The sequence below is a fragment of the Microtus pennsylvanicus genome, chromosome 16 (assembly GCF_037038515.1).
Source record: "Microtus pennsylvanicus isolate mMicPen1 chromosome 16, mMicPen1.hap1, whole genome shotgun sequence".
NCBI classification, from domain to species: Eukaryota; Metazoa; Chordata; class Mammalia; order Rodentia; family Cricetidae; genus Microtus; species Microtus pennsylvanicus.
Genome location: NC_134594.1, coordinates 25,992,236 through 26,015,062, shown reverse-complemented (window position 1 = coordinate 26,015,062; position 22,827 = coordinate 25,992,236). Strand labels below are relative to the sequence as shown.

General features: G+C 47.2%; 1 protein-coding gene across 1 annotated transcript; it reads right to left on the bottom strand.

The window, feature by feature from the left end:
* Window positions 1-3,622: 3,622 nt before the first annotated feature.
* On the bottom strand, window positions 3,623-22,804 carry Proser1 (proline and serine rich 1). Its single transcript, XM_075951004.1, has 13 exons — window positions 22,187-22,804; window positions 19,902-19,967; window positions 18,121-18,189; window positions 17,351-17,445; window positions 16,439-16,532; window positions 14,541-14,651; window positions 13,017-13,100; window positions 12,341-12,419; window positions 10,031-10,126; window positions 9,765-9,809; window positions 5,874-7,557; window positions 5,367-5,517; window positions 3,623-4,903 (listed from the first exon to the last, which is right to left on the bottom strand). Exons 1-13 carry the CDS (start codon window positions 22,229-22,231, stop codon window positions 4,781-4,783), a joined length of 2,742 nt encoding a protein of 913 aa, XP_075807119.1. The 5' UTR covers window positions 22,232-22,804; the 3' UTR covers window positions 3,623-4,780.
* Window positions 22,805-22,827: the final 23 nt, after the last annotated feature.

The window sequence follows — 22,827 nt, the reverse complement described above, 5'->3', positions numbered from 1 at the left end:
GGGAGGGTCCAGCCCACCATGAGCAGCGTTACTCCAAGGCGGGTGAGTCTGAGCTGTCTAAGACAGCAGGCTGAGACAGCCATGCAGAGGGAGAAGCAGTGTTCCCTGTGGTGCTTGCTTCAGTTCCGCTGTGGGTTTCTGCCCTGGCTTCCCCCAGGTGGTCTGTGAGCTCTAAGATGAAGTCAGTCTTTCCCTCCCCGGTTCCTTCTAGTCATGGTGTGTATCAAAGTAATAGAAACCTAGGGGTTGGAGAGATGGCTCAGTGGTTAAGAGCATTGCCTGCTCTTCCAGAGGTCCTGAGTTCAATTCCCAGCAACCACATGATAGCTCGCAACCATCTATAATGAGGTCTGGTGCCCTCTTGTGGCCTGCAGACATACACACAGACAGAACACTGTATACATAATAAGTAAATAAATAAATATTTTAAAAGAAACCTAAGGACATGGCCGAGGATTTCCTTTCTCACCGCACTTTTAGAAACACGTGGCATGGTAAATTTATTCTCATACTGAGAATCCCTCTCTCGCATAAATATCCTAAGTATTTACTTCCTCCTGTGTAAAAGTACAAAACAGGACCAAACCGACAGCTCTTTGTCATCTCGCGTCTTCTAAGCTTTCTTTTCCCACCTGCCTAGTTGTTTTACCCCTAGCAGGAGCATCTTCAAACATTTCCCATGGCATGGCTAGATTTACCAAGGGCTTACTTGTCTTCTCTGCAAACTCAAGCATGGCTCTTATATGGAAACATGTGGAATTTTAGGATTTTAGACAAGGTAGCTTGGTCCAGAAAACCAGATTCCAGCAGAAATGCGGACGAGCCCGTGTGAGGTGGGGTCCATCCAGTCTACACCTTTCTCCTAGTGCTCTGTGTAGAAGTGATGTGGGGGGGGGGGGATGGGCTGAGAAGGCAGCTTGGAGCCCACACTGCCAGAATGGCCAGAGATTCCCGCTTTGTCATGTATTAGTCATGTGACAGTGCATCAGATTTTGTTTTTTCCTTTTTGGTTTTTCGAGACAGGGTTTCTCTGTGTGACTTTGAGGTCTGTCCTGGAACTCGCTCTGTAGACCAGGTTGGCCTCAAACTCACAGAGATCCACCTGCCTCTGCCTCCCGAGTGAGACTTCTATACGCAGAATGGAAATAACAGAATTTACCATCAAGTTATTCGTGTGGAACTCATTCCAATGTCGCATTTAAATGGAGTGCTGTTTGGAGCTGTTAAGGGGTAGTTATCATTACTGGGAATGAGAGCCAATATAATTGTGACTCAATTATCTTCTAAGTGGGGAATACTGAGTTAATTCAATGACTCCCTTTTCCTTTTTTTCCCCAGTGAGCCCAAGCTCGATTCATTACAAGAATACTTCGCTCAGGCCTCCTCTCTCCCTCATCTAGCATGACCCTTATTTTCTATAAGTTTGAAAACTTAGGAGCTGGACATAATGGTGCAAACATGTAATCTCAGCATTCAGAAGGCAGGGGCCACAAAGTTGGGGGTCAGCTTGCTCTACATAGAAGGTTCTAGATAAGTCAAGAATACATATCGAAAATCTCATAAAAAACAAGATGAAAGAAACAAAAACAGGAAAGAAAACCCCTGAAGTTCCAGGCCCACCCCTGGCTCTGTGGCTGATGCATAGATTCTGTTTCTTCGTAGCCTTTGCTCTACCATCTTGACAAACAGATGCTGTAAATAGCAATAGGAGAGCTTCCTGTTAGCGTCATTTCTCATGCCTAAGTGATATTCAATTTCTATCCAAAAAGGGACAAACGTTCTCCTTTGATCAGACGCCCCTTTCTGGTCATCTAGCAGAGGTTTAGCTTATTATTCTAAGGATATTTTCCCCAATATTGGCCAAATGCCATTTATGTTTTAGCTGCCACTCAAGGAAGCGCAAGATTCACAACAAAAACAGTAATTGTTCCCAGGGGCCGCTAGAAAGCGTCTCGGGAGAACTCACCGAGCGTCCCCTTGGAAGATGACTAAACAGCTGTTTTTCTTCTTCTTGCAAAATGTTCCGAACTCTCCACCTCGAAAGCAATGGTGGCTTCAAGTAATAAACACCCCGAGTCCCTACAGAGGAGTCTGGAAAACAGGATCAGAGGCCATTTTTCTGTGGGTAGAGTAACCCCAGGTCAGCCTCAGGCAAAGAACTACCTGATGGCCTTTTCTCTCTTCATCCTGGAGGGGTGGGGTGGGGTGGATTTTGCAGTTTGGATACTTTTACTCTATCCGTTCCTGCACTAGCTGACGTTCTACCCAGAGGACAGCTGTCCCTCCCCTGAGGACCTCCAAATGCCAGGTTCCACCCAAGAACATTCTAACTGTCCTAATGGCTGAACTCTGCCCCACACCAGTGTAAAAAGCCCAAGGTTTGGACTTGAAATCCCACCAATCCCCACCCAGGAGAGCGTCACCCTGCAAAGTTCCACCCCACTTCCCAAGCAACTCGATATAAACCCTGCCTTCTGTTCAGCTCCTTGCCTGAGCAGAGGCAGCCACCCTCCTGGTTTTTTCCTCTCTCCATAAATGTCTTGTGTGAGGTTGGGTGTGTGGTGTGACCATGGATTCCTAGGCTCCTGACTGCCAGGATACCTTTCAATTCGAGCTCTAATGCTTACACTGGCACCAACAGGGTTTTTAGGAACTCAAGAGGCCGTCAAAGTAAAGTTTAGTCATCTTCTTACTCAAGTCTCCCTTGCATCTTAGTTTTGTTCAAACGACTCACTATAATCCACTCGACTATACCATCAGCAGGCAGTTTTCTCAAGTTTTTCACCTTTTCTAGAATGTTCTTACTTATCTCTTAATACTTCTAACAACTTTTAAGTCTTCCTGGACGCACAAAGCTAAGGTTACTTCCCTGCAACTTGCCCAGTGGTTCCCTTAACAGCTGGTGACTAAACATCGGGTTTCTCCTGCCCAGTCTGTGCCTCTCCTCTGGGCTCCTCAGTCAGCTGAGCAGACTGACTGATTAGCTGCTACTTCAGAAGTTTGGGCATCACAAACATAAAGCCAGACCCCAGTGACGACTACCTGTATTCAAAAATGTTTTCTAAACATTCCCATAAACCTTTGCATGTCCAATGAACTCACATGCTAGGACATAGTAAAAGGAAAACTAGATACACGTTCTGTTCAAGGGGCCCAGATGACGACTACCTGTATTTGAAAACGTTATCTAAACGTTTCCATAAACCTTTGCATGTCCAATGTACTCACATGCTAGGACATAGTAAAAGGAAAACTAGATACACGTTCTGCTCAAGGGGCCCAGAGGGTAGCCTGTGTTTCACAGTAGAATCACAGAGAAGACTACTCAATCGGTAACCATTTTCTGAAGGGCAAACACACATAAGACTGACACAATCTTGAACGTGGACTTGAAAAAAACAACTTCCAGCTATTGGTACTGGTCTGTGCTTGAAGAGACCTTTCTGTTCCAAGTGTTGGTCATTGTGCGACTTTCCCATAAGGGTTTTAAAGGTAGGGGCAATCAGTACTCTAAATGGAGTTTCAACTAAATTCAGACAAAAATATTCAATATATTAGCCCTAGAAATTAGAAAAACTAAGTAACCCGTATACCTAGACTATAATGAAACACTTCAACAATGTTTGTCATATTCATAAAGTTTATTTTAAAAAATGTTAAAAACTAACCATACGGGATTATTCAATATACTTAAAAAGTTCGTTCCCCATGTCAAAGGAAAATACATTTACAACATCTTCCGGACACCATTTATAAAAGTAGAACCTCTAGATGTTGAGATGAACTACAGCAGAGTGTACGGTCTACATTCGTCCTACATCCCCTCCCCCCAGTGTGGCAGACACTGCTCAGGACGATGGTGGGTGGGCCACATTCTGCCACCACGGGCCTGTAGCGCACGCTGCACTTCCTGACAGAGCGAGCCTCCTCTCCTGCTGCCGGACGCTTATTCCCGATGAGCGTTTGAGTAGAAATACATCCATGACTGTAAACATTCACCAAGAGCTTCCAGGGTACAAGTAGTAGTAATAGTGGTGGCTGGGAATCCTGTGGGCATACTGCTCAGATTACAAAAACTGCTTTGCAAAATTATCCTAAGCCTCCCTTCCTTATACAAATGTTCTGGGTATACATTTTTTTTTTTAGTTGAAAACACCTGAAAGTCATTCTAAAGACTACAACAAGCATCACTTTTACCTGGAATATATTGAGTTAAATTCAGCAGTATGCACGATTACTAATAACATTAAAAACAGTGGGTCTCGAGTCCCCCTTTGTGAATACACATGGAGTACTGCATTCCAGCGGATGCTAACTGGAGCTGCGCATGCATTTGTAGAATAGCAACTCCCCCACGGCCACATGCAACCCAGTCTGAGGCACAAGGATCACGTCTGTCCACGGAGGCAACACAAGCAGATTTAAGGCTGTATTCGGCTATGAAGAGTCCCGTCTCCTCTTTAATAGTCTAGATCACATACGCAAGTCAAATAGGTCACATATGTAATTCAAACCCCTGTTGAATGGGAGGCGAAAATTCCCACATAATTTAAACCACTATTCTCCATACAATTCATTGTCAGCATATTTACATGTATAGGAGTGGGGGTACTGGTACTTACAGTCACTTTAAGAATGGAACCTGAACGCCTAACCTCTGTCCCAGTGTCCCTAAGAGAACGCCCCTTCGGACTATTGGACAATTTCCTATCTGTCAGATTGTTCGTTGCAGTTCTTGGGCAAATTTCATGGTGCTCCCAAGAATAACCGTGTTTCAAATTCATTGCCATCCACTTTGGGATAGACCCGGTTGCAAAGAAAATGGTGTTCCAGGTGTGGAGGGATAGCTAGGGAACCCGTCGGGCTGGGCGGGGTAGCTCTCCAGAGCAGAGGCAGAATGGACCTGTGGGAAGAGGGACACAGTTAGCAGAGCCCCAGTTCACTGGGTGTGGACCAGATCCTACCCACGTACAACCAGACAACACAGGCACGAGAGGGAAAATACTGTTTTAAATATGTCAGGAGGTGGGATTTTGATGTTGTTTTGTACAAAGAAGTAGCCTTACTGTTCATTATAGCTTAAATATAAGACAAATTAAATTGTAATTGTTTTGACTTTAGTTTTCATGTTATTACGTCTCCAAACTGAGATTTGAGAAAATTATTATATAAACGGGGAAAACAATTCATGCATTTGACACCTACCATCTTTGTTACTTCTGAAAGGACAGAAGTAGAACTTGTGAATTTGGGGAGAGCTAATTTTTAATCAAACCACACTCCTGACATTCTGGTAAGTCCCATTCCCATCCACACTGGGCTGTAGGGAGGTTCACCCCTACAGTCTTACTGTAGACACTACGTACCTGCTGTAACAAAGCCGACTGCGCAGCTGCGCTGTGCTGCAAGTCTTGCAGGGACGACTGTGAAGGAGTCTGGGAAAACCCAGGGATACCTGGGAGGGAAAGAAGGCCTGGAAAAACAGAGCTACCAGCAGTTTGGAGTCCAGATGACAAACTGAAAACAATCAGTAGAAAAACAAGTCAGACGGCAGACAGGGTGAAAGAGGGAAAGGCTGCTACCGTATCTAGCAAGGGGCAGCTTAAAGACGGTAAAAGCAAGAAAACAAATCAGCTCAGGTCTCTGTGGGTCGGAACCACGGAAGTGAGCCACTCACTGTAGCTAAACTTACTCAGAGTGGGTAAAAATTTCAGCAAACCAAGTAACCACTCTACCGAACATAGGTGAAGCGTCATGGAACATTCTGGGCACTGGTCTTTCCTCCCACCCCTCCATAGCCAATACAAATCAAGACTCGGCTACATAAACTTGGTGAGAAGCGACCTGCATCTGTCTGCAGCCTTGTCACATACCCTGCTTGTGCCACCAGGGCGGAGTTGAAGTTGGAACTGAAGGCTGAGGCAAATCCAGGGAGGACAGGTGCAGGTGATGGGGCCGAGGCAGCCACCGGCAGTGGGGTGACCGCTACTGTGGAGGGTGCCTGCAGCCCCGGGAACGAGGGCATTGCGGGGGCACCACTTGGGGCACTGGAAACAGGAAAGCCGGGGTAGGAAGGGTTGGATGCGGGAAGAGGGCCCTGGGTGACCGCGAAGAGTGAGGGCACCGCAGTGGACAGGTTGAGTGGGAAGGCTGCAGGCGAGGCGTTGGAGGTGGGCAGCATCGGGCGCACTGTCGCAGAGCTGGGGTGTGCAGCTGTAGAGGTGGTGGTTGACGGCCCCGTGAGGGACACAGCGGAATTGAGAGACGGACTGCCCGGGAGAGGGAAACTGTTGGTCAACGAAGTAAAAGGGGGCAGGGCCGTGAACACGGGAGCAATGGGCGTGGAGGATGCGTGTGGCGGCAGGGACATAGAACCAGCCAGGGGGTTGCTCAGGCTGGGGAGCCCGGACAGTGCAGGGTTAAGGCAAGTGGACACACTAATGGGCACTGAGGTCGTGGGGTATCCGCGGCCCAGAGCGCCTGACAGGCCCAAGGTACCGTGAGCAGGAGTCCCGGGGTGAGCAGGGCCTTTGAAGGCCGAGGGAGGGGGACTCGTGGGCTCACTTTTGATCATAACGGGCACAGTGACTGCAGCAGGGGTGGATGAGATGCCGCCTACATGGGGACCATGCAAAAGCGAGCCTGAGGAGCCACAGCTGACTGGCACTGCCGTGGAGGAGGGGGTCGCTAACGGCGACTGTGTGGGCAACACTGGGGCTGTAGAGGTGGCGCCGGCCGCAGGGGACTGCAAGCCTGGGAACATAGCCAATCCTGGGGTAGAAGACCTCTGCGTGGCGGCAACAGCTGCTGGGGCATAGCACTTGTTAGTGGCTGAGGCAGGAGAATCCGAATTTTGATTGGGAAAGGGGGATAATGAAGCCAGGCCACTTGTGCCCACAGAGGACAAGGCAGAGGAATTGATTAAGTGTGTGTCATTTGACGTGAGGAAGCCTTTTAAGGCAGACAGGAGAGGGCTTTTTACAGCGTGCGGATTTGAAGCACTGGCAATCAGCGAGGGAGTTGGGGCGGCTATGCTGCTGTGGCATGCCGGTGGGAAGGGCAAAGGCAGGCCTGTGAAGACCGATGACAGGGAAGCTGTGCTTGGGTTACTGGCCGAGCCAGCGGTAGAGCTGGCGGGGGCGTGGCTGGTGAACGGGGCACAAGTAGAAGCAAAGGTCTCACTGGAAGCCAGTGTGACCCTTGGTGTTGAGCTGGCCTGAGGAGATGGGGAAGGGGTGCCAGAGGGACCTGGCAGGGGCACCAGGCCAGAAAAAATGGAAGGGACAGGAGCAGGTGTGGTGCTGTGGGCCGAAGTAACGGGTGCCGGGGGCACCGAGGGAGTCCGGATCACAGTCGGGTTTGGCGTGGCTGGCTGGGGTGCTGGGAACACTGACAGGGCAGCGTTGGGAGCACTCATTCCGGCCCCAGTGGCAGCTGCTGACACGGAGGGATGGTTTACTGCCTTGACTGGGGACACAGCAGGGACAGGAGTCACAGCAGGAGTCGACGGATTAGAACCATGAGGAGAGAAGAGCTGACTTGCTGGGGTGGAAAAGGCTGGAGGGAGAGAAGAGGCAGGGTTTATGCTGTACTGGAATGTTCAATTTAGAAGAAACATAACCATTTTGTTGTTGTTATTATATTTCACAAATACCAAGGAAAACCAATAGCAGACTTTAAGTGGCTCTTTACATGTCTGGACTGCCGGGTGCAATGCATTATTCTACTTCACTCTGGAGCGTCTGTGGTCAGGACAGTCAGCCCTGCAGCGCCAGCCATCAGCCAGGAAGCTGGGGGAGCTGGAAATCTTCCTTCTCTCCTTTTCTGCTTCATAAACACTGGCAGCACTCGTGAGGAGGCACTCACTGGCTTCACCCTGGACCACTTGGGGAGGGGTCTGAACGCATGTATGACCTCCCACCTCTGACCTCCCACCTAAGGCCCTATGGGGCCCATAGCCCGAGTTTGCTCACTGACAACCTACACCAGCTCCTAAGCCTCACTTAGCCCATCCTGGGGACACATTTAAGTGTAACACTGTGTCTAATTCATCCTCTACTTCAGGCCTTGCTGTTTTAGTAAGTTTGTGTCAGGGATCCATACAGGATCATCTTAGAGAACAGCTCCCAAAACACCCAAGAACTCGTTCTCAATAATATTTTCTGTTTGCTATGCCATCTTTATTCTGATAAGCCCCATGGATAATTAAAAGAAGGATTTGGGGGTAATTTGGGTTCCTCCTCCTAGGATGAGTTCAATGTTGTGTCCGAGGCAACATAGACCGCGCCTCCATCTCCAGCCATAACTACTGAATGGCGTTTTCAGGGAGCGATCCCTGTGGAAGGCAGATTCTCGACCTTAGGACGCTCACATGGTCAGTGCCGTGATGGCCCAGTGGGAAAAGGCACTCAAAGAAAACACCAGAACTGAGTCCCTGTGCATGCCCAGTGGGGCTGTGAAACCCTTGACTTTTTTTCAGAACAGAAACATGATAAGAAAACTAGAAATCAACACTATGAATACTTCAAATTCAGGGCCACACCATATTCATGTTTCTCACTTAGGTCTAATTTTTTTCCTGGTGTAGGAGATTAAACTCAGAGCCTTGCACATGCTAAACACACACAGTACCAACAAACGCATTGGTCCACCGTGGCCAGGAAACGTGCGAATTCAGTCTTAGTCACTGAAACACTGAGGACCATGTACTTAATACAAAGCTAGAAGAGAAGGCAAGCAGGCCCTCCTAGAGCTCTCAGAGCCATTCCCACTGAAATCTCCTAATCCAGAGCACAGAGTCCGCCACTAGCAGTCCCTGCGGTAATCTACACGACAAATCACACCTTCCTGTCACCTGCTGTGGACACTAGCCATCACACACTATGTCACAGCCCAGCTAGGCCACTTATGGTTACCAGTCCATCTGTGCTCACACTGACCCCGAGACCAACACTCCCGAGGTGTGGCAAGGCCAGTTGTTTATGGAGAGCATGCGCAGGGCCCTGGACTCAACCCTCCAGCACAGCAAAAAGCATAACACAACAAATAATATCGCAGGGCTACCAAGTACTGAGGACCATGGTCTTACCCTATAGAGGCAGTCTTCATTACTGTTCAGTAGGTTTTAAAAGGGAGGATATTTTTAAATTATAAAACTAAATGTAAAGACTTTAAAATTACTTATTATAAAATTATTACTTTATTTCCATAAAGTTAAATGACTTGTTCACAAGGCTTGGTGACTCCAAGGCGGCAGTAAGAAATACTGATGTTTGTTCTGTTTCCTCTGCACCCCTCCTTTACATAGGAGTTGCTGCACCTACTAGGCACCTTCATGGGGAGGGAGTTTTCCCACCAAGACCACCTGTGCTCAGTGCCCTTTGCGGCTCCAGTGGCCCTTATCACTTTCCACCTTAGGACGTATGAGACTCATTATCTGTCAGAAAGGGCTATCTTCACATGCATATAAAGATCACCTTTCCCACATCAGAATGCTAAGTGGATATGGATATATATGCCACGTGACCTTCAGATTTCACAGAGTGCAAACAGGACACAGTATCATAAAATGAATTGAAATCCAGGTAATATGCGCATTTCGGGAATGTCAAACCTCTCCTAACAAGTCACTCTCAGCAGGCATGCATCACTCTACACCTAGGAGCCTCCTAAGACATCCACAGATGCCAAACTCAAGTCTCCAGTGGGGAATGGCCAACCATCACGACAGGCAGCAGTTGTCTTTGGGTCTGTTTGGTACTTACTTTGACTCTGTGCAGGTTTTGACTGACTGGAGAGGTCTTCATTGTCTGTGGAAAAATAAATGATTTCAAGCTTTAGTCAGATTCTTCCCCATCATAATCACAGACAGATACCAAAAAAGAAAAGTCAAGACATAAATAGACAACATTGAAAACACTGAAAGAGGACACAAGAAAGAATCATATTTGCATGGATAAAACAGGCTGTTACAGAATAGACACGTTTATAGATGAACTATGGGCACTAAGTGTACAGCGGCAGCCTTTACCTGTTCCTGCTGGATTTGGAGTGTACGGAGGTGGAGGGGGGACCCCTGGAGCTATCACATTGGCTAACGGCACCAGACCCGCATTGTTATAAGCACCTAAAATAAAAACATAGATAAAGACAGAGAATTTAGCATTACTGCTGGGGGTCACAGCTGTGTGGATACAGGGACGTGCTTCACTCTAAACTGTCACATCACAGAGGCACACCTGGGAGTCACAGCTGTGTGGATACGGGGATGTGCTTCACTCTAAACTGTCACGTCACAGAGACACACCTGGGAGTCACAGCTGTGTGGATACATGTGTGCTTCACTCTAAACTGTCACGTCACAGAGAGGCACCTGGGAGTCACAGCTGTGTGGATATGAGGATGTGCTTCACTCTAAACTGTCACGTCACAGAGACACACCTGGGAGTCACAGCTGTGTGGATATGAGGATGTGCTTCACTCTAAACTATCACGTCACAGAGACACACCTGGGAGTCACAGCTGTGTGGATATGGGGATGTGCTTCACTCTAAACTGTCACGTCACAGAGACACACCTGGGAGTCACAGCTGTGTGGATATGGGGATGTGCTTCACTCTAAACTGTCACATCACAGAGCTGCACCTGGGAGTCACAGCTGTGTGGATACAGGTGTGCTTCACTCTAAACTGTCACATCACAGAGATGCACCTGGGAGTCACAGCTGTGTGGATATGGGGATGTGCTTCACTCTAAACTGTCACATCACAGAGACACACCTGGGAGTCACAGCTGTGTGGGCACAGGGATGTGCTTCACTCTAAACTGTCACATCACAGAGCTGCACCTGGGAGTCACAGCTGTGTGGATACGGGGATGTGCTTCACTCTAAACTGTCACATCACAGAGACACACCTGGGAGTCACAGCTGTGTGGATACAGGTGTGCTTCACTCTAAACTGTCACATCACAGAGCTGCACCTGGGAGTCACAGCTGTGTGGATACAGGTGTGCTTCACTCTAAACTGTCACATCACAGAGATGCACCTGGGAGTCACAGCTGTGTGGGCACAGGGATGTGCTTCACTCTAAACTGTCACATCACAGAGGCACACCCGGGAGTCACAGCTGTGTGGATACGGGGATGTGCTTCACTCTAAACTGTCACATCACAGAGATGCACCTGGGAGTCACAGCTGTGTGGATACGGGGATGTGCTTCACTCTAAACTGTCACGTCACAGAGAGGCACCTGGGAGTCACAGCTGTGTGGATATGTGCTTCACTCTAAACTGTCACATCACAGAGATGCACCTGGGAGTCACAGCTGTGTGGATACGGGGATGTGCTTCACTCTAAACTGTCACGTCACAGAGACACACCTGGGAGTCACAGCTGTGTGGATACGGGGATGTGCTTCACTCTAAACTGTCACGTCACAGAGACAACCTGGGAGTCACAGCTGTGTGGATACGGGGATGTGCTTCACTCTAAACTGTCACGTCACAGAGACACACCTGGGACTCACAGCTGTGTGGATACGGGGATGTGCTTCACTCTAAACTGTCACGTCACAGAGAGGCACCTGGGAGTCACAGCTGTGTGGATATGGGGATGTGCTTCACTCTAAACTGTCACATCACAGAGATGCACCTGGGAGTTACAGCTGTGTGGATACGGGGATGTGCTTCACTCTAAACTGTCACGTCACAGAGAGGCACCTGGGAGTCACAGCTGTGTGGGCACAGGGATGTGCTTCACTCTAAACTGTCACGTCACAGAGCTGCATCTAGGAGTCACAGCTGTGTGGGCACAGGGATGTGCTTCACTCTAAACTGTCATGTCACAGAGCTGCACCTGGGAGTCACAGCTGTGTGGATACGGGGATGTGCTTCACTCTAAACTGTCACGTCACAGAGATGCACCTCACATGGAGAGTTTAAGTGAGAACTGAGTGAGGGGAAGACAAGCCTGCTGCACGCCCGGTCCAGACAGCTTCTGAAAGATGAGGTGGGCTGGACCCACCCCATTTAAGTCCCGTTACATACTCTTGATCTTTTTGAAATGCATGGACACCAGCTACCTAAGAAAGGGCATTTAAGGCCATTTATCAAAGTGAGAAGCCCTAATAATAAAGTGTGATTAAAACAATCTCTGGTTAAACCATCAAATTAGGAAAACATCCTAAAAATAAACTATGCCTTCAGCAGCGCGCCATCAGCTGGCCATCAGCAAATTAAACTCTCAGAATTATGCTGTAGATTTCCCAAACACATAAACCAGCCCGTCCTTTCAATTTAATGAACAGCAGAAAGAAAAAGCGAAACCCAGAAAATGCTTACTTGGTGCGATAGTTGCATGTGGCCGGCATGGAGGTATCGGGTAGGGGACAGGTTTGTGTGGATTATACGTTGAGGGAGGCTGGAAAGAAAAGCACAGTGGTTAGACATCACCAAGACATCATCTCTTGATAACACAGTACAAGTTGCCTTTCTAAGCACCTTGTAAGAGGATGAAGATGCCCCAGCTTAAAGATGATCAGGTTTGATTGAAGAAGATCCCCTGAAAATCCTGACTACAGACATAAAAAAAAAAACCTAAAAAAAACCCCTATAAAATATGTAACATATATTTTACCTGATAATACATAAAACAAATAATCATCTTTGGCTAACTGTGTACAACACACAATCTATAATTGTACTTGAAAGGACAAGCCCAGCTGTTTCACTAATGTCAACACTAATTAGGCAACAGAACGCTGTCTAAAATAAATACCATACTCCAATATTCATCTTAACAGATGAATGTGGCAAGATTGAAACATTTACCTGGATGAAACACTTATGCTCCAAAGAGCCATGAACATCAACATGGCCTTACACTACAGACCCTGAGTCATTCTCTCTGATCTGGAATTTCTACATTTAAACTTTGCAACACACATAAAACTTATCTCATACAGAAAGCTACACATATAAGAATTAACACTTGTTTCTCTTTTATTCCAACACATACTGGTTTGGATGGTCCAAGAATCCGTGCTGCTATTCCTTTGCCTTCATTGGTACTTTCTTCACCGTCCTTTTTCAGAGGAGTTCCCTATTTTAAAAAAAATAAAGATAGCGGAGACTTTAGACAACAAATAACTACGCTGTATTATTCTGAATAAAGGGACTTAACTTGTCAGGAATAAGTCATGGATTCTAGACCCAATCCAGCCCCAGTTAGCTGCCTGACCTCCTCTTAACCCTCCTGTGCCACAGAGGTAGAAGGATGACAGAGAGAAGAAGTATACTCTAATACTTTCTACACACAACACACACACACACACACACACACACACACACACACACACACACACACGACTTTAATGCCAGTGTCCATGACTTAGAAGCTGAAAAAGGTAGTGGTGGTGGTGGTACACGCCTTTAATCCCAGCACTCAGGAGGCAGGGGCAGGAGGATCTTTGTGAGTTCAAGGCCAGCCTGATCTACAAGAGCTAGTTCCAGGACAGGCTCCAAAGCTACAGAGAAACCCTGTCTCAAAAAACCAACCAATCAACCAACCAACCAATCAAACAAACAAACAAAAAGAAACCTGGCAACTAAGACCCCATTAAAGGCTGCTCTAGAGAACAGATCAGAACAGAATAAGCTGATTCTGATCTGTTCTCTATCAGTCTGTCCTCACAGGCCGTGTCCTTAGGTAGGACACACTGGGAGGGAGACCAGCTTCCAAGATGGTACTTGCCTCCCACCATCCATCTCAGAATAATTAGGGTTGACTTGCTTTATTAACATGACATTAAAGAATGGCCCTGACACCCAAAGCCTACAAGGCCTTGCCACAGTTGTCCCTTCTTCCCCTTGGTTCAATGCACAGTGGAAACCAGCTATGTCATGAGGGTACTCAAGCCCTTATTATGAAAAGCAGTAGTATAATGTGGTGGTTCGTGCCTTTAATCCAAGGCAGAGGTGGGTGGGATCTCTATGACTTCCAGGGCAGCCTGGTCTACACAGTGAGTTCCAGGTCAGCCAAGGCTATTGAGTCTCTAAAGACCAAACCCAACAAAAAGCAAACAAAACAAAATCTATTGGAAATAATAAATGTTTGCTATCTGATCCATGAAGCTCTGGGGTTGTGACACAGCTAATAGAAACACAAAAACTTTAAGAAAGGTTATTTTCCAAGGGCTTTGAGGACCACCCTCTGGTGTCCAAACAATATTCTCACAGGGCTTTATCAAGGAGTTTCCTAAAATGGGTTCTCAGATATGTGACTGTCAAAAATCCCGAGAATGCTTGGAAAAGAAAAACCACAATCACCCTTTGCCTGGCATGTTCTGAAGGCAGGTAACAATCAGCTAATGGCATTTACACGTGAACTGTCGACTATCAGATAAGTTGAAGACCTGAGACTCTGCCCTCTGCAGGAGCACCATAAGCTGACATGTCCTCATATGTAGCACATACGAGTCTAGATCTGAGCTGCAGTCACACGTAACCAAGAGAAATTCCATGTAGATAGAAGCATGCTTACGGGAAAAATGCCATTTATGCGGCTGGGTTTTCCTTTGGGATAGGGGTTTCCTGGGATGGTTCCACATGAAGATATCATGGCATGAGGGGCTTTGCAGCCCGCTTTGAAAGCCTGTAATGCAAACGAGAAGACAGTCATGAACAAAACTCAAACCATCACATCGGGTACTCCAGATAACAGAAATCTGGCTAAAGTCATGAATTAAGGAACAGCGTGGCATTCACACATTCGCCCATCAGTTACCATGGTGTCCAAAGAAGTAGAGTCATTACCATATCACCATGGCTACACTCCCAACCACCATCACCAGTGCTATAAGCAACAGGTTCAAGAAAATCTATTATCTAGCAGCAAAGTGTGGTGCGCACGCCTTTAATCTCAGAACCCAGAAGGCAGAGGCAGGCAGGTATCTGTGAATTTGAGGATAGATTGGCCTACATAGTGAGTTCCTGTTCCATTTCTTTAACCAACCTTAAAGAAGAAAAAAGTTCCAAACTACACAAGTCCAGCTCGTGTGATGAGATTTCTCTCAAAATGTTTACAGTTCAGTTGAAAAACACACACAGATAACAGGGGTGTATGTGCGAGGGGGGTTTCACTTGTTAAAAAGCTCTTGTTGCTCTTGCAGAGAACCTGGTCCAAATAACCAGGCTGGGCAGCTCCAGGTGATCTGGCACCCTCTTCTGGTTTTCTCAGGCATCCACACGTTCACATACCCACACAAAAATAAGAATAAAACAAGGCATTTTTAAAAGCTTAAAAAAACAACCCCAAAGAGCCAGACTACTGGAAAAGCAAGAACGACTTATTACAGTGTTCAGTTGTGAGACACAGGGAATGGGGTTAGGTCTATGGTGTTTACACTACATCCTCAACTTCTAAAATGGCACCTGAGCTGGAGTTGGGCTTTGTAAGGCAAGTAGACTCCAGTGGATGCATACTGCATTATAGGAATAAATGATAATGTGCAGTATACATAAAACAGTCATACTCGTATCAAAGTACTTACAGGGATGCTGTTTGTATTTATAATTATTTTTATAAAACCCTCCCCCACAATCACATTAATTGCATAATCCAGCTTCCAACCTTAAAACACCTCCAACCCCTCAATCTTAAAAAAAGAAAATCACTTCAACTTGATCATAATAAACTACAGTAGGCAAATACCCTTACCTATAAGTCTGTATATTTCCTTAGGACAAATTAACAGTAGACTTTTGACTAGTTCATTTACATTAACAGTGTTCCATTCTATAGAGCACATGATCCCAGAACAGTTCTGACCCAGAGTTATGCAGAGAATACACCAGAGGGAAAAAAACTACAACTATAACCCTAAGATTTTGTCAAGAGAACCGGGGAGAAGACTGTTAAAGAGATGTGGGTGAGGCTCATCTCAGCAGGGAAACAAGGAGGGGGGCAGAACTGCCCTTCCTGAACTCGGGAGGCTTTTAAAGATCACATAGGCGAATAGCAGGCCCAGAGAGCAGAGCTCAGGCAGCTCCTTCGGGAAGGCAGCATGACCTCAGGAATCTGCAACAGCGAATGGCAAGTCCAGGTCCTAGCACTCAGGTAGATACCCTGCCCCCTTTACAGACGTGCAGCGCGGATTTAGTATTCACTGCCATGAATTCGATTACTGCGAGACTGCTGACAACACAAACATGAAGTCGTTGTTCCTGCGCACGAGAATAAAATGCTTGGCCCCACGGCAGCGCTCCACAGAGGGAAGACGTGAGTGTCTGCAGGGTGAACCGCCCACTGGGTTTCCACTCCCAGTGACCTCTGCCCCCAACAGCCCTTTCTACAGGGCCCTGCTTGTGCTCCCTCGCTGACCAGAATGTCCATGTCTACGTTTGTCCCCAGCACTGCCACCAAGAGGCTGGGAGAAGTACCTGCTCCAGGACTCTCTTGCACCGTTTCTTCTCCGACATGTTGATCCTGAACAAGTCTTCAATGGGGCGCGAGTTCTGTGCGTCCACGATGTTCCTGCCATGGAAACATGACTTAGCTTCTGTCTGAGGACCCAGGCACACACACAGAGGTCAGAAATGTCTTTATAACATGCTTTTTGTTTGTGGACATAGCAACACATCCTGAACTATAGACTACAATGCCTATGAATAAGCAACTGCCCCCCCCCCAAATTTTGCAGAGGGTTCCTACTCCTCAACCTCCCTCAACCTCATGCTCACACAAGGTTCTCAAAGGTCAAGTGCGGAGCGCTGCACAGCCCACATCACTCCATCACTTGGGTAATCGCAGGCTCTGAGGTCACAGGTGCCCTGCTCAATAGACATCCTACATTTTCATCAGCTCGCCTTTCGAGTTACTCAGGATGGGAAGGAGGCAAAGCACATGCTGACGTGCAGGGGTGTGAGGCAGCCTTTCGACTATGAACCTCGAGCACAGATGTAGGAAGGACCCGTTACTCTGGGAGCCATGTCCACATCTGTAGGAAGCACAGGGCTACCGACTATGTAAAGATACTAGAACCCAGTACCGTGCTTTCCCAGAACGTGGGCGTTTTTGTTTGTGTTGTTAGGAGATGGGTTCTTACTGTCTCACTCAGGGTCCCCTGCCTCAGTCTCTGAGGTGACAGATGTGTGCTGTCACACCAGCTGTTTCCACGGGTTATGTCCCTAGAGCTCGGCTTCCTCCATGATTGACACATTCACACAGATCATTTTTCACACTATCTCATCAGCACTCTGCTGCCTCGCAAAACTGTCACATCGACACAGAGCGGGGACCTCAAAAGGCAGGCAAGCTTCTGGGTCTGAGCGGGTGGTAAAAGAGGTACTCACGAGGCCAAGAGCTCCAGGGCGGCCAGCTTGTCTTTACTAAAGGTGAAGCAGCTGAGGATGCTGACCACTTCCGCTGGGTGGACAGCCACCATTTTCTATCAGAAAAATAACGTGTTTCAACATCAGGCTTCTGTGCCAGACCCTACCTGCTTTGGGGAACTATAATTAAATTGTTAGTATAAGCATTTCAGGACACAGCCTACCTCTTAGCTGAGAGGAACACAAGCAAGAGGTAAGCCCCAGCAACTCAAGGGAATCCTAGAAATACTGAGTTAAACTTGGGCTTTTAAAAACATAACCATTTCAGAAGCAGGTCACCGTTCTGCGTGTGTCTTAGATCTCTGGTTTCCAATGTAGCAAGCCCAAGACCACCGACATAGCTGGCATTTACACAGGGGACTCAACTCAGCATGCAAGGCACAAGAGTCATAGTCAGGGGAAGGACTGAGCTTCATCTTTCCTGATGACAGGGCCTCCTTTAGTCTAAGTGATGTGCGGCGGCAGACGCTGTAGAACCTGAATCCTAAGGGTCTAAATCCCAGGATTCTGCTTTGCAATGAGCATATGCCCTCAGTGTGCCAATTAGGACCGAATTTAACAGTAGCACTGTGCAGTTTCACACCCTGGAAGGTTTCCACCTTTTAACATAGTTATTAGGAGTACCAAAGTATAACGGGATTTAAGCTAGCTTTTCTGATACAAACCACAGCTGGCTCTGGCTCATGCAGAGACAGTGTTACTCTGCACATAGCGAGAAGGGAGACACTCACATGCTGGAGAGCTTTCATGGCCTTCAGCTGCGGTTCTGCCCAGGAGAAGTACCTGAGGAGGTCAACCACCTGCAAACAGAGAGACATTTCAGCTCCGATGACAGCATCTGCACATGCTTCTCTAAGACGGATCTCAGCACTTGGAATTCCTATTGCCGTGTGTAGACAATGAGTGTGGCCCAGAGTTTAACAGCGTGGCAAACTTCAGACACTTTAGAAAACTTAAAACTTCAGTCCCACAGCAGCACAGGCCTCATGTCAAGTGCTCCAGAGTCACATGATGCCAACAGCCTCCACAAATCACAGAACCTAGTAGATATCGCTGGTCTAGGAAGAAAGAAAAATATACAGGACCGGCAAGATGGCTCCATGGCTAAAGGGATCACTGTAAAGACAGGTGACCTGGCTGGGATGCCTGGGACCCATGGGTGGGAGAGAAAGGACACCCACAACCTGTTCTCACGTCACCACATGAATGCAATGGCTTGCCCTGTCTACTACTCCCCACAATAAATATTTTCCTCTTTCTCTCTCTTTGCTAAGAAAGGAGAAATACAATTTAGAGTTGGCCTGGTAGTGCAAGACTGTTAACACCAGCTAGTTTGTTAACACCAGGAGTCTCAAGAAAAAGGGCTGGGATATGGCTTAGTGGAGGGGCACTTTCTCAGCATGTGCAAGGCCCTGGGGCTTAATCTTTAGTATCACAAAAGAAATAAATCATTAAAACATAATGAAGAAATCCAGGAAAAGGTATATACTGAGAGAAGAGGGGGTCGAAAAGTTGGGTGGAGATGGACTGCCAGTCTGGTGATGTGAAACAGTACAAACGGGAAACCACACAGCACTGGGCAGCAGCTCAGGTCATTACTGCAGTGTGTGGCAGTGGAATAAAGGCCTCCAGGTCTACTCCTGCCCTTGGGTCTAAATCGGCAGAGCACACGACAGCAGTTAGTCACGGATCTCGCTCAGTACTGCACTATGAGAGACAGGATCTTAGGGGCTCCTACCACCACCCACAGAGGCCTTGAAGCAAGGGTGAATACTGTGTGATGCCAGTCAGGAGTGAACAGGGCACCCAGAGTCCCTGACCCTGGGCCACTGTCCTGAAAGAGAACCTCGAAAAAGAACACGAAGGAACAGAACAACAGTCTGTTGGCCGTACAGTAAACAGTTCAGCGTTTATTCATGTCCTCTTTGGCCATACAGTGAATTTCAAAACTGCTATAAATACCATACAAATTTAGTAAAATTTACAAATTCATAATGTCAAAAGTTTTTACTAAAAATTATGATTCACGTGTATGAGTGTTTTGCCTGCACGTATGTATGTGTACCACACATGAGCTTGGTGCTCCAGGAGTTCCGAAAGTATCAGATGCCTTGGAACGGGAGTTTTGGAGGGCTGTGAGCCACCATGTGGGTGCTGAGACAAACCTGGGTCCTCTGCAAGCGCAGAAAGTGCTCTTAACCACCACTCAATCATCTCAAGCCCCAAGTTCATGAACTTTTGATATTTTTCCCCAGAACAACTGACAGTTTAAGTTGCTTCTTAAAAAGACAGCGTGTTTTCAGATGGACACACATGGAGTAGGGAGTGTGGCGTGAGTGTACAGCACATAAGCTGCCCCTGGAGCTCACACCCTGTAGAGCCTTCCACCAGATCTAAGAGCTTCTAAAGCTCCAGAGCAAAGACGGTCAATGCAATTCTGATTGCATCCAATAGGCAAATAGATGTTAACCACAACACTAGTATAAAAAAGACTTTGAAAAATGACAAATACCTGTTCACTGGAGAAGTACCCATGAACATATTCAATTGCTTTTAACTTATATTCTGTCAAAACAGCCTAGAAAGGGGGAAAAAAGAATTAATATACATCAGCACATTGGAATAAGCAGCTATCCAAATTACATAACCCCCCACGCAACCTGACAGGGACTAGTCTCATTCAGTTCTGCTGGGAGCAGCGGCAACTAAGGCGACAAGAAATGCTACCTTTTAGACCTGCTGGGTCTCCAGAAACACACAAGAAGTAACATTGTAATACAGTCAACAAGAGTAGAAACGATGCATCAAATTCCTGAATGTCTAATTAGTTTCAAAACATCTCTAATTGACACAAATTGCCATTCCTTTTCCTTTTTCCTCTTTCTTCCAAGAGAGGTCTCACTACATTGATCAAGGCACCTTTACAGCTCGCTTCCTCATCCACGAAGGGGAATCCCAATCACAAACCTCAACGAGCTGTAGTGAAGTCCTAATACTCAGAGATCTGACATACACAGGAGTTTCATTAATGGCTTCTTTCCTCTCTGGAGCCTCAGATCTGGCACACTATTTACGGCTACCGGAGGTCACATAGTCTCCGCTCAGAGATGGTAGACCAAGCAAACCACCCGCGCTTGCAAGCCACTCATCACAAAATACAAACATGCCATTTTATCCACCGCAAAACAGTTTCAACATTTGTATTTTCAACTATCTATCTATCTATCTATCTATCTATCTATCCATCTATCTATCATTCTACTAGGAGCAAATGCAGTGACCAGTCAAAACATTCAGGGTGCTCTACAGTTTAATCTTTACAGTGAATTCTGGGCAATGCACTCTGAGGCGTGTGATCATCACCATTAAAGAGACAGTCAAAAGCAAGGTTCAGGATCAAATCCTGGCTTGAGTTGATGTCATCAATCACGTCTCAAATCCTCCCCCAATGATGGGGAAGCCCAGTTGTGGGGCCACACACAGGGCATGGAGCTCAGGGTTACAAGGCCTTCATGCCAGACTCCTGGGTGAGCACTAGCTACTGAAGGAGACTGAACTTGGGAGTCCACCGGTCCACCACCAAACTCCACAGATGGGGAAGCTGAAGTCAAACAGGAAGGGCTCCAATTCATAGCTCTTACTAATCACATTTTGGAAAAAGAAATGCCTCTCCAGCACATTTTGATTTGAGACCAGAAATGCAAAGTTAAAGGCTGCGTCGGATGAGCAGACTTTCATCTCCGGAACTTTCCCGAGTTCCTCAGTGATATTTATTACCAGACATTTTCACAAGGCTGAGAAGGGAGAGGATATACACATGAACTGTCTGCATTCCTCCAAAGCAAAAGTCTACATTCTCGTCTACTTTAACTTGAAATTTATCATCTCACAAAAGTAATTAAAAATCAGTTCAGGAGCCAAGCGTGGCAATTCTAAGCACATGGTAAGATGACAGTTTGTTTCAAATTTTAATTAGAGAAGGGGAATCTACAAGAGTAGAAGTCTACGTGAAAAGAAAAAAAACAGCACCATCAAATATGAAAGATCAACCCTGTTAATTTGAAAAGGAGCAAAGAACTACAGGTCTGGCAGCAACCTTCGCAGCGAACCTTATAAGTTGAAGTAAATAAGGACAGCAGTGTATGGAAACGACCCTTCCAGTGCCAGTCATGGGGACCGGTTTGAGATACCAACCGAGGCAGGAAAGCCCAGTGCCAGCTCTACGGTGGTGGCTCACGGTCACAGCACTACCCTTTCCGTCTAAGGGGTAACCTTTTATTTTTGCACAGGAGATACTTTTAGACTCAACATTACATTCCACATTTGCTGTGTGGTTCATGTTAGGAGAATGGAAATATAAAAACAATCTCAAAAAGCAGAAGGGAAAAAAAAAAGCCAAGGCAGGGAATAGATTCTGCTTAGCTTGAGATTTGAAAAGCAACTTTCTAGGTATTACTTATTGCTTCCAAGTGTCGAGTCTTCCCTGTTACTGGGACATGGAAACACTGAACAAATGTTATTTAACCAAAAGGTCTGAGTTAGGAAGGATTTACATTGGCTCCAGAACTGTGGGCAGCCCAAACGTAATTCCCGTACCAACCACACACAGTGATTTCTCAAGTTGAGCATTCAGGTGGCTTATCTTCTCTTGGAACCGTGCAACCTACCAAGATCACACAGGAAAGTCAAGTACTTTTGGCGATGCGATGACTCTTACATTGCACTATCTACACGTACCACCTCAGAGAAAATAACCCACAATTATCTCAGCAGATTTTTAGGGTTCAAAGTAGTTACCTTTCGAATTTCATCCAGCACCGTTTCAAAGGACTTTTTGTCCATCTTGAGTACTATTCCGACGTGGCCTTCTCACAGGTCTGCTTGCAATTACGAAACGCTCATCCCAGGTCCGCCCCGCGGATAATACACCGGGAGGAAAAAGGAGGCGAGGAGGTAGAGGAGTATTGCAAACTGCACCGAAACAAAGCAAAAACCCCCAAACGGAAACTGAGAAAAAGTTTTTATTTAAAACCAGACTTCAGTAGGTTCTTCGCACAAAGCTTGAGCAGCTCAGAGCAGAATGGGCTGGGGCGTTTGTAGAGACCGGAGCTCCAGAGGGCGCCGAGGGCCGGGCGCTCCGAGGGAAGGCCACCGCGCCACGCGCTGCTCACCGCCACGGAGGTGCTCGGTCCCGCCACTCCGCCCGACCCCGGGGTCCCGCAGCTCCGGCAGCCGGCGGCCCTGCAGGTTCTTTGTTACTCGTTTTCGTAGCTTCCGGGAGCGGGCCGGCGGTCGGGGAGCCCTAGGAGACGGGCGATCGGGGGGGACACAGCCCAGGGCAGGGAGACCCTCGAACACCGCAGCGCGCACACGGCCAGACGCTCCGCAGGAGCACCCCTAATCGCCCCCACCAACTCCAGGGGACCTTCGAAAGGCGA

What these genes read in the sequence shown, in the direction of transcription:
- Proser1 (XM_075951004.1), bottom strand. Translation starts at nt 22,231, where the DNA reads ATGGACAAAAAGTCCTTTGAAACGGTGCTGGATGAAATTCGAAAG. An exon ending in GCAAGAGAGTCCTGGAGCAG is followed by an intron (nt 14,652 to 16,438) that starts GTACTTCTCCCA and finishes TTTGCATTACAG; the next exon opens with GCTTTCAAAGCGGGCTGCAA. An exon ending in TCCAAATCCAGCAGGAACAG is followed by an intron (nt 9,810 to 10,030) that starts GTAAAGGCTGCC and finishes ATTTTTCCACAG; the next exon opens with ACAATGAAGACCTCTCCAGT.